Source organism: Maniola jurtina, chromosome 3 (genome assembly GCF_905333055.1).
Source record: "Maniola jurtina chromosome 3, ilManJurt1.1, whole genome shotgun sequence".
Classification (NCBI taxonomy): Eukaryota; Metazoa; Arthropoda; class Insecta; order Lepidoptera; family Nymphalidae; genus Maniola; species Maniola jurtina.
The window spans coordinates 939,062-955,283 of NC_060031.1; the positions used below are offsets into that span (position 1 = coordinate 939,062).

General features: G+C 38.9%; 1 protein-coding gene across 15 annotated transcripts in view; it reads left to right on the plus strand.

The window, feature by feature from the left end:
* The first annotated feature begins 9,075 nt into the window (after window positions 1-9,075).
* The window catches only part of LOC123881043 (disintegrin and metalloproteinase domain-containing protein 22), a 407,047-nt gene continuing 399,900 nt past the window's right edge, over window positions 9,076-16,222 (plus strand). For 13 of the 15 annotated variants that reach the window (XM_045929573.1, XM_045929577.1, XM_045929582.1 and 10 more), the window contains exon 1: window positions 9,076-9,178. In XM_045929573.1, the coding sequence (XP_045785529.1) occupies window positions 9,106-9,178 (73 nt within the window). In that variant the 5' untranslated portion in view covers window positions 9,076-9,105. The remainder of the gene's footprint in view (window positions 9,179-16,222) is intronic. The other 2 variants (XM_045929576.1, XM_045929585.1) reach the window with 1 other exon arrangement.

Consider the following 16,222-nt stretch of genomic DNA (forward strand, 5'->3'; position numbering starts at 1 on the left):
TCCAAATAATAATATCATCTCTAATTTAGTTTGTAAAATAATTCTTTACTCAAGATTTTTGGAACTGATTTTCAAATAATCTAGTTTAAAATTAAATGTAAATTAGTACATCACCATATATCAGCTTCTGCTGGCCCGGATACACACTATTTTATTCTATTTATAATTTTTCTATTATTAACTATACAATTGCAATATATTTCTACACTTTAATATTCACTGTTAGGCTCTACTGCACGTTGAGCCAGACCTCAATCGAATGTTCCTCTCGGTCCCCCAGTGTAGACTTAAACCCACCACACGGATGTGTTTGTTCACGCCCATGATCTGAAATGAAAAAAAAAACCAGCGAAATTTCGGTTTCTGATTGGTTCACTCTTGCGCACAGAATTACCCTGGCTGATGGCTAATTGGCTGAAAATAAAATGTATTTCAAACTTCCCTTAATGGGCCGTACCTTTTACTTTCTCACGCCCTTGCCTTGCCTAGACCACTCGCATAACACGTGATTACAATTTTGTACACTTGTAGAGATTTCTAAGTTAAAATTTACGACTTTTATCTAATTTATGACCGACCCTAACGCAATTTAGCTTTAGAGCAATTTATTTTGCCCTTTTGTTTTTTATACTTCCTTTCCTACAATTACTCAGAATCTTAACTAATTTATTTCTTTTCGTGCGAGATTTTTGTTTTTAAGAGCAAGGCTTCAAATTTCCGACAGTCATAAAACCGTATGACGGATGGCAAGGCCATCTCAAGTTTAAGAAATTAGCTCTAGTATCGACTATAACTGACAAATTTGTCGATACTAGAGCTAATTTCTTCCTTTGAGAACATCAAGGAAAATTTTTAGGTATGCAAGTTTTCCAACGGTGTACGATGTTTTTCTTGGTTAAAGCAAAGTTAAGACTGAGCTCCAGATAACTAAAATGTTTTAGGTTAGTATTTAGCTGTTTTTTGATGACTATTTAAGAGTTATATTATTATCAAAATAGCTACTCAGCTCTTATACAGTTTTAAAATATTACTTGGGCAGTGTAAATAGGCCTTTACGGTATCGCCATGTTTGTCTCGCATTATTGGAAAGCTCAGAAGCTCAGTACGAGAGTGTAAGTCCTTCATAAGCAGTTGACGGCTCACGGCTCAGCGGCTTTTGTATTGAATTATGTAAATCTGGTGACTTGAGCTACTGATAGTTGGCACCTTACTAGCTGTACTTACTATTTTTTTTTCTCATTTTCAGTACCAATAAGCTACTCCATTTTACTACGACCTGGCCTAATTTATAACTAACTAGCTGACGCCCGCGATTTTCTTCGCGTGGATTTAGGTTTTTCAAAATCCCATAGGAACTCTTTGATTTTCCGGAATAAAAAGGAGCTTATGTGTTTATCCAGTTTATGATTTCATGACTGGTAACGAAATCAGCTATTCACTCTGTCATTATACTAGGTTCAAGAGTCTAGGTGTAAATTAGTGGTTCCAACTAGGCAAAGGCACAGAGTAGGTAGTAACGGGGACATTAGCGGATTGAGTGTAGCTCGGATTCACTGAAATTGCCTGCTCTGTGACCGCGTCCACCGCAGGTAAAGTGGTACTTGCATTTAGATTGATCAAAGCAATCTGGTGGCTGCGATTGTGCGGAATTCAAATGCTTTTGAATTTTGCTCTTTATAAAAATACTAGCTGATGCCTACGACTTCGTTCGCGTGGATTAAGGTTTTTAAACCCTGCGGGAACTGTTTGATTTTCCGGGATAAAAAGAAGCCTATATCACTCTCCATGTCTTTAACTATAGCCATGCAAAAAACCACGGTAATAATCAGTTGCTTCGTTTGACGTGATTGAAGGACCGACCAACAAAGCACACAAACAATGGCATTTATAATATGGGTAGTCATTTCCTCGGGTTCTAGACAGTCAATTTAGTTTAGGTTTCCATATCTCCAGAAAAAAAAGGAACCCTGAGATTACTTCATTTTCTGTCGGTCTTGTCTGTCAAAACCCGACAAGGGAATCAAAACCTAAGTATAGGGTAACAATGTCTTATGGCACAAGTAAAAGGAAAAATTCGAATTTTTACATAATGTGCCTAAGTAATAAGTTTTTTCACCCATCTACCCTGAGGATACGTAAGATAGCCCTCAGGGCTTAACCATTGGAGCTATTCAATCACAAAGTTTGATCTAAACTTCTTAAGTGCTCCCATGTTAGAGTATGAGCCTTACTTCGAAGCCTTTCAGAGTTATAATTATATGCAAGTTTAGAACTAACTGTTTAAAGGATATTATTCATCATTATCAATCCATCCATCTCAGAATAAGAAGGGCTTGGCTATAGTCATCTACTTTGGCAATCTTTATACACCTTTTGATAACATTATGGAGAAATTTCGGCATGCAGGTTTCTTTTCTATCCTATTTTTTCAACTTTAGAGCAAGAAAGCACATTACTCCGAAAAGTTAGAGACGCAAAGTGGCTGGATGAGGAAGCTGGGAACCGGGTGTGGGTGGCGTCCTATAGGGAAGGCCTATGCCCAGCAGTGGACATCCACAGGATGATGATGATGATGATGATGTGTGTTACCAAACAAGCCAAACAGGCCAAATTCTTTCGCCGCCTGTATCCAGCGGCTCCCTGCACCTAGTTTGATGTCATCCATCTATCTAGTGGGAGGTCTTCCAACACAGCGTTTTCCAGTGCGAGGTCACTGCGAACCCAACATCTATCGGTGTTTTGAACAATCTTAAATTATTAATGTGGACTCACCTTTATATCGACTTCATCCCAAGTTTCGATTGGGATGTAACAAAAGATGAACTTTAGTAATAATCGTGATTATCCGGACTTTTTATCGTTTCTCAAGAGCTGGAGTGTTCGACTGTAATAAGCGAACTTTTGACTAATAACTGGATTTTATGACGATCCCTTTTCTTATACAAGTCCTTCTCATTTTAAGTATCTACCTATTAATGATCAGGGGTGCTTACGAACAACATAAAGTTAAAACCAAAATCCGGCTACTTATATTTGTGAATTTATGTCTATACGTGGAATGATCCCAATAGTACTGGATGCATTTCCACTCTGCACAGCCAGGCTGATCCTTTACGCAAAAAATGAGCCAGCCCTTCTGTCACCAGATGAGTCAACTGTATCGTCGTATCCTACGAATAAGGGCGTAAATACCGTTGTGGCTATTTAGTTTTTTTTTGCGGATTTGAAATCTACTTTCATTGTTTCATTGTACATCACTCTTTATAAATTTTGGAAAAAATTGCTCAAAATTACCGTTTTAAAATGACTATTGACATGCAAATATTGTTAAATAACAAATAAATATGTGAAATTGGAATTACAATTTGAAAGATTAGACTCTACGGTGGAACACACAGAATCTGATACAAACATAAATACATACATATACTGCTAAAATCATAACCCTTCCATTTGGCTTAGTTGGGTAAAAAATTACAAATTAAAGTAGTTTTATTTTTAATTTTCACAAAGTATACCTTTGGGCATATAATATGCAAGGATGTTGAAGAATACCTCACTTACTAAAATTACCACCCATCTAAAATTTAAAATCATCGCTCAGTGCAAGCTTATGTACCTCATCTATACATATAATAAAATTGTAGAAAAGTGGTGTCTGTACAATGGAAATATATAAAAAAAAGTAGCAGGGGTTGTTATTATATCGAGGCCGAACCCGAAATTGTAATTAATTTTTTTGTCTGTTTGTCTGTTTGTCTGTTTGTCTGTTTGTCTGTGTGTTTGTGCACGCTAATATCAGAAACGGCTTATTCGATTTAGATACGGTTTTCACTAATATATTGTAGTAAGCTTGTTTATTTCATGTCAATCGCTTCATAAATAAAAAAGTTATGTCAGTTTAAAGAATCACGCTGCCCGAAAAGTCACTATTCCACGCGAACGAAGTCGCGGGCACAGCTAGTATGTAATAAGTAAACTAAATACTTTCCTCATGTTAGTTACGTAAACTTAACTCTGTCGGGAGTTTGAGTAACTTGCAGTTTCTCTAATGTAATTGCAACGCAGCACTGTATAGGTATATACTTTAATTCACCGATGTTTCAGTAAGCAATATAAACTTTAATATGCCTTCAACAAGCAAGTAACAGAAATAAGTTAATAGTTACATATGCTTCGTTAGTTTCTTAGTTTTATGTATGTTTGCAGGGCACACTAACACGCATCTATGTGTGAGTATATTATCGATGACGCAATTCTAAACACATGAGCATATAGCTGGAACAAGATATGAGACATATCCGTCTCAGGGCCTGCGTACGGGACGATTTTTTTATCAATTTTTAACCCCCGACCCAAAAAGAGGGGTGTTATAAGTTTGACGTGTGTATCTGTGTATCTATGTATCTGTGTATCTGTCGGTGGCATTGTAGCTCCTAAACTAATGAACCGATTTTAATTTAGTTTTTTTGTTTTAAAGGTGGCTTGATCGATCGAGAGTGTTCTTAGTTAAATTCAAGAAAATCGGTTCAGCCGATTGAAAGTTATCAGCTCTTTTCTAGTTACTGTAACCTTCACTTTTCGGGGGTGTTATAAATTTTTAATTTACACTTGTGATGTAATACGACGAGAGGGTTTTAAATTTATCAATCGAATTTAATATTTATCTAATCGAAATTAGGTATATATTTCAATGATCAGTGCTCTAGAGAAAACTGGAATCTTTTCTAAGTTTATAGTTTAAAAATGTAAAATATCTGATCTGGCAGAATGTTCACCTAGGACTAGTTATTACCACTGGTTAGTAGTTACCGCCAAATAATCACCGATAAACACACCTTTTCACGTGAAGAATAATTACTTATACAGGCGGCCTTATAAAAATGTACTTTTAGACATAGAAGTCAAACTTACAATACTTATTAGCACATAGCATCGTTCCCTACGTCATTACTTTCCAGGTAAGATCGTACCCAGTCGTAAACCGGTCGAAGATAACAAAAGGAAAATCGAAAGAATCGAATAAGGTACATCTACCAACGGTTGAGACGGGATCACATATGAGCCAACTTTAGCCTCACAAAGCAGGATAGACCGTCGCTTTACGACCCATAGCTCCAATACGATTCGGCTTTACATTTACAACTTTTCTACGTTTGTCGTTTTCCAACGATTGGGAACTTACCTTTTTTTATTCGATTGCACTTTATCCCTTGACTGCGTTTTCACCTGGTGGTAAGTGATGATGTACTTTAAGATGTAAGCGTTATAACTAGGAAGGTTTAAGATAACGAAAGGAAAATTGAAAGAATCGAATAAGGTACATCTATATCTACCAACCTCCTGTGGGACGACCTCCAGCCAGCTGGACCGATGACCTGAAGAAGGTGGCGGGGAGCGGGTGGATGAGGAAGGCGGAGGACCGTGTTTGGTGGTGCGCTCTTGGAAAGGCCTATGTCCAGCAGTGGACGCATACAGGCTGATGGATGGATGGATGGATATCTACCAACGGTTGCGATGGGATCACGTATGAGCCAACTTTAGCCTCACAAAGCAGGATAGACCGTCGCTTTACGACCCATAGCTCCAATACGATTCGGCTTTACATTTACAACTTTTCTACGTTTGTCGTTTTCCGACGATTGGGAACTTACCTTTTTTTATTCGATTGCACTTTAGCCCTTGACTGCGTTCTCACCTGGTGGTAAGTGATGATGTACTTTAAGATGTAAGCGTTATAACAAAGAAGGTTTAAGATAACAAAAGGAAAATCGACAGAATCGAATAAGGTACATCTATATCTACCAACGGTTGCGATGGGATCACGTATGAGACAACTTTAGTCTCACAAAGTAGGATTCGATTCGGTTATTCATTTAGGTGTGAAGTCCAAGGTGACCATTGATGTTTCATGCACGAAATTTGCACGCCATTTCATGGCAAATGTGGTGATACCAATATGAATTTGTAAGACCTATTTAACCCGCATTTAAGCAAATAAAATAATTTGATTTGATTTGATTTGATTTGAAGGTGATTATCACTAATTTACCGAGATAATATCGAGGTACCAAGCTAGTACCGAGAATGTACGAATCTGGAAATATAGGGATAGCAACAATAATGTCATATAAGGTAAACGACGGGTGACCGTTGAGTAGACTCTTCTTCGAGCATTTTTCTTTTTTTTTTTTTTCTTTTCTTCTTTTTTTCTTTGTGCGCGTTGTTCGTTTATCACAACAACAGTATCAATGTACACTTCGCCGTGGAGGCTTCCTTCCGTCCCGCGGAGATGTCTGAGCGCGATTAGGAGCGCTTTTCAGCGTTCCACAGATAATATCGAGTGCTGTTTGTTTAGAGAGGAAATTCGGACGTCCATCTGATAAAATATATAATGGAAAATATTTTCGCTTATTCTCTCTTTAAACCGTTGTATAGCTGAATGTATCAGATTTTAGAATTGAAACTTTTGTGATCTTTACTCACTATATGTATGCTAGTATCTTTATAAAAGACTAGCCGATGCCCACGACTTCACCCGCGTGGATTTAGATTTTATCGAAATGGGATTTTACCGTGGGAACTCTTTGATTTTCCGGGATAAAAAGTAGCCTATGTGCTAATCCAGAATATTATCTATCTCCATTCCCAGCCAAATCCGTTTAAGTGAAGGAGTAAGAAACATACACACATACACACACACACACACACACACACACACACACACACACACACACACACACACACACACATACACACACACACATACACACACACACACAAACTTTCGCCTTTATAATATTGGTGTCATCTCTACCAGTGACCCTTGGCCGTTTTACTTGCTGAGGGTCTTGACTCTTTTGTATATGCCACGTAATGGTTGTGGTTTTCTTGAGGTTATAATGTGGTGGCTTTCAATTAACCCTTCCACATAAAATTCGATGGGATTTTGCTTCGTGACCCAAAAGAGGATTTCTTTCTTTTCGAAAATTTCTCTAAAATATACCTACATGGCATAGAGTATACTTTATGTAAGATTAGGGGTTTATAGGCTTAAGTAAAAGCTATTACAGTCTAAAACTATTTAAGTTTCGTAGGTATTTAAATCTAATTACAGCATTTAAGACAGGCCGAAGTGCTATTGTCCTTGAATGAATAGACGACCTCTTGTCGTGTTGGTGACACTTCTGTAGGTACCTACAGGCCGCCATATTGAAACGTTGAGAAATCGATGAGATGTTTAATGAACCGAGAACTTTCTTAATTTATGTATTTGTATTATAATCAAGGTTGGCTGTTTAGCAAAAGCAAACTGCTTAGCGACTGTATAATATCGAACGAAATTGCTAGACACAAGATAAAGTTGAAAACTAAAACCCGACTACGATCGTCTTCGTAAACGCTGAAATGTTCATTGGGCGGCGGCAATCACTTAACATCAGGTGACCCGCCTGCTCGTTTGCTCGCTATTTCTATGCAGTTTTTGACTTATCGTGCAAAACGTCGAAAAAATACGGGTGTCGTACGGAATCCTCGATGCGCGAGTATGACTTGCACTTGGACGGTTTTATTTTTCCTTCAGCGTCAAAGCTCCAAAAACTTAAAGATGTCGGAATCGAACCCCCGACTTTTCGGGTTCTGACGTCTACTATGTTATCACCGCTTTAAAAAAAACATGCCTCCCCTAACAAGAAAATACTCTAAGGTATTTTATTTCGAAATTTAAAACCCGGTTGTTCCCATTTAAATATTTATTTCCAGCGGTTAAAAATAAACTCCATTTTGTTATTCAGAAATTTGTTTTCAATGCAGTTTTATACTAGAAGCATTTTCGAGTAAATGCAGTCTGATTCATTCTTGCAGTAAAGAAAAACGCTCAACCCATTTTAAATGAAGCTAAGGTACAATAGACCGACTATATCTGCATTTTACAGCCGTGGTCGTTAGTTCTAATCCCACTTTATATTTACTTAATACTTTACGTAGGTCTACAATTTTTTTAATGAATATATTGTGATGATATGAGATCTAGTGGTATTCAACATCGATTTATATGGATAGGTCTACCTATTCAATAATCTATTCAATAAGTGTCCATGAAAATGTGCTTGAATATTGAAGTAATTTTGTAGGTAATGTAATTTTGTCTATTACAAGGAACTACAAAAATTCTAATATAAATCACAATTGTTTTTACTACCTGTCCGTTATTAGGCACATGTTAAAAAGTTATGAGATCTCTACTATTGCTTGTGGACATAAAATATGTTATGTCTCGTAATACTGGTAGTTTCACGAACATTTAAATGGCCAAGCCATACTTTTTTTTACTAACATGTAGGGTTTATAGAATCAGAACTTGTAAGTAGAGTTATTTGTTATACATTGTTATAATGTGATACAGCCAAGAGTAAAGAGACAAAGTATGGTAGAACGTTTAGCATGCGATGTGCATGACGTCATTTGTCAGCCAATGGAGTACGGTACGTCTTTTGATTGGTCAGCGGGAAAAGCCCTCGATACTAAAAGGTGGCTAGCGCCATCTGTCTAATCTTCGAAGACACCTTAACAGCGAGCGCTAACATTTAGTGAAATGTATGTTCTGTCTTGTCCCCAGGTGAAGGCGAGCCCGGGGGCGAGCGGGGGCGGTGCGCGGGCGCGGTGTCGCGCGGCATGCGGCGCCGCCCGCTGCTGCTGCTGCTGCTGGCGTTGCTGCGCACGCACGGCCTGCTAGCCGCGTCCGGAGGTGAGTGCCGCTACTGACTAATGGTCGACTAGTGTGAGCGGGGGCGGTGCGCGGGCGCGGTGTCGCGCGGCATGCGGCGCCGCCCGCTGCTGCTGCTGCTGCTGGCGTTGCTGCGCACGCACGGCCTGCTAGCCGCGTCCGGAGGTGAGTGCCGCTACTGACTAATGGTCGACTAGTGTGAGTGGGGGCGGTGCGCGGGCGCGGTGTCGCGCGGCATGCGGCGCCGCCCGCTGCTGCTGCTGCTGCTGGCGTTGCTGCGCACGCACGGCCTGCTAGCCGCGTCCGGAGGTGAGTGCCGCTACTGACTAATGGTCGACTAGTGTGAGTGGGGGCGGTGCGCGGGCGCGGTGTCGCGCGGCATGCGGCGCCGCCCGCTGCTGCTGCTGCTGCTGGCGTTGCTGCGCACGCACGGCCTGCTAGCCGCGTCCGGAGGTGAGTGCCGCTGTGTTGAAGTGACAAGGATGCACTACGATCGAAGTCCCCGAGCACACTCTCAAAAAATGCTTATGGGTACAATCTATCTAGGCATGCTTAATATTTACCATAGCAAAAAATCCACATTGACCGGCGACAAGCACATTTTTAAATAACATCCGCAAATTATATAATTAAACTTCCCAATATAATATGAATAATATCGAGTATGTAGAACTCATCAAGCGGACCGCCGTCTGATCTCGAACAAAAAATCCTCGCCGCTGACTGTGCAGTAATCCATTGTAGCGTCTCCGATGTGGCCGCGTCATTGTGGGGGAACAGCGCGAGGCGGGAACAAGCCAGTCATGTCGCTGATATAGCCACTCCTCCATCTTGTGGCTTGTATACGTCATAAATAGTCATACTGAAATTAGCTCCTTAGAACTGGAAGTTCTTCGTCATCATGATGAACCTATCGCCGGCTCACTACTGAGTACGAGTCTCTTTTCAGGAAGGGCAGGGTGTTGGTCATAGTATGTAGTACGCTGGCCCAATGTGGATTGACAATCAAACCTCTCAATATGATATCCATAATAGTAGTCATAATAGTAGCCTCAATAGCTCAACGATTATAGGAGCGGACTGAAAACCGAAAGGTTGCAGGTTCAAACCCCACCCGATGCACTATTGTCGTACCCACTCCTAGCACAAGCTTAACGCTTAGTTGGAGGGTAAAGGGGAATGTTAGTCATGATTAAAAAATGACTAATATTCTTTTTTTTTTTTTTAAAGAAAAAATAATAATAATATCGAGTGTATAGAACTCATTAAATGGACCTCGAACAAAAAAGCCTCACCGCTGACTGTGCAGTAATCCATTGTGGCATCTCCGATGTGTTCGCGTCATTGTGGGGGATTAGCGCGATGCGGGAACAAGCCAGTCATGTCACGCTACTCCTCCATCTTGTGGCTTGCATACGTCATGAATAGTTAGTTAGAATTAGTGAGTTAGAATGATTGGTCTTAGTATTTTCTAGTTTTAAGTTTAATTGATAATAATTTGTATGAACTGTATTTTTTTTTTTTTTTTTTGTGATTTTGTTGAGCTGAATAAACTTTTATCTATTTATTTATTTATTTAACTACCTTACATACTGAAGTTACCTTATGGTTGCGGATTTTATCCGTGTGGCTACACTTTCAAACCTTATTTTATCCCCTTAGGATTTGAATTTTCAAAAATCTTTTCTTAACGGATGTCTACGTCATAATACAATAGCTATCTGCATGCCGAATTTCAACCCGATTCGTCCAGTAGTTTTTGATGATTTCTGTACATCAAAAATGAACCCTGAAAACATTACACACCTTTTTTGGGCAGTCAAGTGAAAAAACCCACCGTACTCCAGTCTGTCTGTTTGCGCTGGCCCTTACCAGAATTTTTATCAGCACTATAATTGTAGTTATTATGCTGCTGACTATGCGTTTATTACATTTTATTATCTTCGGTAACGAAGTAGCCATTGTTATGGTACTAGAAATATCCAACTCATGTTTGTAATGTAACCAAGCAATCATGATAAATAATAACTAAATGAAAAGGGATTAATGTATATATTTTCTTGTATCTATTTAGATGAGATCCTCAAATTCCACAAGTCACGGGCATAAAATAATCTTGTTCGCTAATTAGATTGATTGTCTAATGATAGATGGATAGAATATTAGAAGGCATCTCTAAGTACGTGTCAGGTCATTTTAGTCTCAGCACTGCTTCAGCAGTCTCCGTATTCCGTAGGAACTCTAGCTAGTGGCTTACCTCATTCATTTGTTAGAGACAGCCCTGTCCACAGAGCATGTATACCGAGGCGCTGAGGCGCTGCACTTTAGCGCACTCTCCACACCGCCCATTTGTTTGATTGAAACAGGATATTCAATGGGTTTAGCTTTAAACTCGTAACTTGTGTATTACATTAAATATGCATTTTTTGCAAAGCGTTTACGCATAAAGCAGCTCGCTTACCTCTCAAGTTGGCTAAAGGAAGATGGATTGCACAACGCGTCGAACTGTTTTAACTTATGCACGGCTACTGCGTGGTTACTGTAGCCTACGTATTTCGTAGAGTCTAGCTCGTGGCTTACCCCATTCATTTGTCAGAGACAGCCCTGTCCACAGAGCATTTATACCGAGGCGCTGAGGCGCTACAATTTAGCGCACTCTCCACACCGCCCATTTGTTTGATTGAAACAGGATATTCAATGGGTTTAGCTTCAAACTCGTAGCTTTATCACAGTTTCATGGTTATTTTATGATAAAAACGTACTATATACCGTGTGTAGTACATTGAATGCACGTTTTTTGCAAAGCGTTCGCATAAAGCAGCTCACTTACCTCTCAAGTTGGCTAAAGGAAGATGGATTGCACAACGCGTCGAACTGTTTTAACTTATGCACGGCTACTGCGTGGTTACTGTAGCCTACGTATTTCGTAGAGTCTAGCTCGTGGCTTACCCCATTCATTTGTCAGAGACAGCCCTGTCCACAGAGCATGTATACCGAGGCGCTGAGGCGCTGCAATTCAGCGCACTCTCCACACCGCCCATTTGTTTGATTGAAACAGCTGAGTGTTCAGTAAGTTTAGCTTTAAAACTGAATGGTGGCTGTGTATTGATGGCTTTAGAACACTATCTATGTGAAGTAAAAAAGTACTTGTAACAATTCTTTACAATTTGTTGCATATTCAAGTCTCATAAGGATGCTCTGATAATAATATAAAACTTGCAAAAATTCTTGTACAATTTTGATTTAATTGTTGTTTTTACTTTAATTTAATTTAATTTATGAATGTTGTAAATTTTAGCTACAAACTTGCTTACCTGTGTGAATTTTAATGAATCCATATTTTTTGCCATACCTTTACAGAGTCTCATGTGAAATGCAAAATAAAGATTATGAATATGAATACATAATGTGTGGTTATTGAACTATTATGTACCCATTGTTGCATTTCGTAGTAGTATGGCCCACCTTTTGCTTATTTTTATTGTATGCGTAGTATGAAGAGTGACCAGCATACAATGCAGGTTGCAAGATGCACCGATGATTTTTGCATGCAGTTCTTATCTGCTGATTAATTAAATTAGTCATTTAAACAGCCCAGCTGTTCACAGAGCTCTTATACCACGCCAGCGTTGAAACGCTGCAATTAAGCGCGCTCTCCATATCACCCATCTGTTTGATTGAAACACCTGAATGTGCAATGGGCTTAACTTTAAAACACGTAGCTGTTGAATAGTTTATTGAATGGAAAACGGTCAATTAACTTGATGCTGACTGTTTTTCGGATATCAAATTCACGTAAATTCGGACTGAATTGTGGTACTAGAAAGAGTTGTTTTAACGTAACAATCGTTTAAATGCCAAGAGCGGTGATAAATTGGCATACTTCGCTCACGACTAATTTTTTACATTCATATAACTACCCTATACTTACTAGTAGTAGTTATATGTTAGTACTAACATATAACTACTAAATATATAAATGCAAAACTGTGTTTGTTTGTAGGTTTGTCCTTCAATTAGTCGCAACAGAGCAACGAATCTACGTGATGATTATTTTCATGGATATGTATAATGTATATTTTATACAAGAAAATCTAAGAGTTCCAATGCTGGATATAGGTCTCTTGCATGGAATTCCGCAAGCTACGGTCTTGCGCCGCCTGAATCCAGCGGCTCCCTGTAACTCGTTTGATTCGTCCCCGTAGTCCAACCTCCAAACTCCGCTTCGGCATCAAACGAGTCGCAAAGAGCCGCTGGTGCGTGGAAATCCCTACAAGAGACCTATGTCCGGCAGTGGATGTCCATCGGTTGATAGTCATGACGGTGATGACCTAAAAACCAACAAACAAATAAATCGAAGCGCACTTAATTCCGTATCGACCTACACAATTATTTACAATACAAACAGAACCAACGTAAACAATTATTTGATCTGTTCTAAATAAATATAGATATAAACACAATGTTAGTACCTACTATGCTGAAATTAAATAACATACGAATAATATATTAACAGGGCTCTCTTCGTCACTTACTCCATACCTACAATCGTAGTCCCAATTTCATTTGAATATTAAGCAACCAAAGTCCATGAAATTTTGCGGACATATTCTAGAAACTAATATCTGTGCCTGTGATGTTTTAGATTTTTCTAAAAATATGTAGTTTTAAAATTACAGGGGCTCAAAGATTTGTATGTGAGTTTTAAGACCGCGTAACTTTGAAACCGAATCTTTTAACGGAAATCTAGAAAACCACAGGCATAGATATTAGTTCCCGGAACGTTTCTATAAAATTCCATTGAGTATGGTTGGTTAGTATTCCAATGAGAGACGAACTACGTTTGTATGTAGTGAGTGACGGAGAGACCCCTCTTAATATGCTAAATGTCCTAAATAAACCAGCTCTATGTTGTTGAAAGTAAATTGAAATTACAATGGCAAGTTTAATGAGGGTGTAACCAAATCATTGTTCAGCAATCTCACAGTGAGGATACGTTTTTCTCTGATGCATACCAACGGCGTGGAGTGAAGGCGAGTCATTTTGTCTTTCTAAATTCAGCTTTATTTACCTTGCCATAATATTGAAATTGATATATGGTGAAAAAAATTACGTAGGATTCTATCATTCTTCTGCAAATATAAATAAAGCTTAGTTTGATTTGCTATCGATAAAGACGTCACGCCCCGTCTTCACTTCATTCTGCGCGTGTGCGTTGTTGCTTAGGCCTTTTACATTAAAAGTTATTGGCGTCTGCAACTTTTAATTCCCAACTGCATGATCGTTAATCTGTGAGCCAGCTGGCAGACAGATATACTTTATGACTTTTCAATCGTCAAATAACTTTTATCTGAGGAATAAATTTGACGTTTTGATAGATTTTCTGTACAAGAACTGTCAAACCTCTTTATTCCTCAGATAAATAACTTTAATCGTCAAATGACTTTGACGATTGAAAAATCGGTCCTTATTATTAAATCGCTGACTGAACATTGTCACTCATCGGTAGACGGTAATTGCTAACAGAGAGGATTAATTAAGGAGAAGCAAAGAGCTGAGATGGGACGAATGATAGAATTGCACCATTTTGTGAAAATCCCGTTAACCCCGTCGAACAATAGCGAGTAGAGACGCTGAATGTTAAATTGAATTTAACATGGTAATTTAATATGGAATAAATATACTTAAAGGTTGAGTTAAAAATGGAGTTAGTTCTGACACGATTTTTACATGTAATAAGTACATCAGTATCCATCACTACCCAAACTATAAATGCGAAAGTGTATTTGTTTATACTTTAATTACATAGCAACGGAGCAACGGATCGACATGATTTTTTGCATGGGAATAGGGGAATAGGTAAGACCTGGGGAGTGTCATAGGCTACTTTTTATCCAAGAAAATCGAAGAGTTCCCTCGGGATTTTTAAAAATTTTTTTTTAAATTATATAGACTAGCGCTTGGCTGCAATCAGACTCGCTAGCAAGCGATGATGCAGCCTAAGATGGAGCGCGCTTGCCTAGAAGTTGCCTATTCACTCTTGACTTGAACGTACCCATATTATAGGTGGAAGGGAAAACTGATGCCGGAAGGGCGTTTTACATCTTAAATCCACGCGGACGAAGTCGCGAGATCAGCTAGTGTAATAAATATATTATTTACAGATTTTTTAAACGGAACAACTAGGAAATGAAATTTGTGCAAAATTAATAGAAAATATGAATTAATTTAGCATAATGGAAATATCAACGTAAACAAAATCGCTGGAAACGGCTAACACCATTGAGAATAATGCATTTGTTTTTACACGTGTAGAAGTAGAATAATATTAATTATCATACCTATGGTAAGTTATGTTATTAGAGGATGGAGCGGTCAAAGTAAACTTTCAGGATTTTCTTCGATATTCCCTGTATTATGTATCCTTTGAAATAATATTCTGTTCCAGATTCCAAAATTTATAATTCTTGTAATAAACAAATTATTGCCTGACCTTTATGTCTATTTTATTTTTAACCCCCGACCCAAAAAGAGGGGTGTTATAAGTTTGACGTGTGTATCTGTGTATCGGTGTATCTGTGTATCTGTCTGTGGCATCGTAGCTCCTAAACTAATGAACCGATTTTAATTTAGTTTTTTTTTGTTTGAAAGGTGGCTTGATCGAGAGTGTTCTTAGCTATAATCCAAGAAAATCGGTTCAGCCGTTTGAAAGTTATCAGCTCTTTTCTAGTGACTGTAACCTTCACTTGTCGGGGGTGTTATAAATTTTCAATTTACACTTGTTATTCAAAAGTTTATCAGCGATTTTACGTAAGTAGGTACGTTCCAAGAGTAGGTATACGATGTGTGTTTAATTTTATAATCATATATCAATTATTATGCCGCATATAGATCGATGTAAGGTAACATGAAATGAAAGAATTTGCCGTCCACATTAGCGTAATGTATTATGCAATGTTACATACACACTTTGTAACAAATTCTCGTAGTGTGGATGCCTTGCGAGCGCGAACTGTGCACGTTTAAGCCGGGTCCAGACTAGTGTAACGTGTACCTAATGTATGGTTTACATTAAATTCTACGTTTGGACGGCACTAAGAACATTTCGTATAATTCTCGCGCCGGCGCTTGGGCTGGTCCATCGGCTGTCGGTTTTTTGCGCGATCACAAAGGCGCTCGCAGTGTTCGTTTGGACTTTAATAATAGATTCGTGTAAGTACACAATTTGCTTTGAGTTCGTGTGCCATCCACACTGTTGACGCTAAATTACAAGTAATCTTACATTGCACGTTACACCCGTCTGCACCCGGCTAAAGAAGCGCGCAGTGTGCTCAGAGCGTTCAGTGTAGACGGGTTGTGTTGAAACACACGCGAACACGAACTGAATTAAGTATGGACACAGTTACTTCAGCGGACTGATGCTACGTCCGTGCGTACGCCGGTAACAAATGCGCGTAGGTACATGTTCGGATCGTACACGCGCTACATCCACACTGA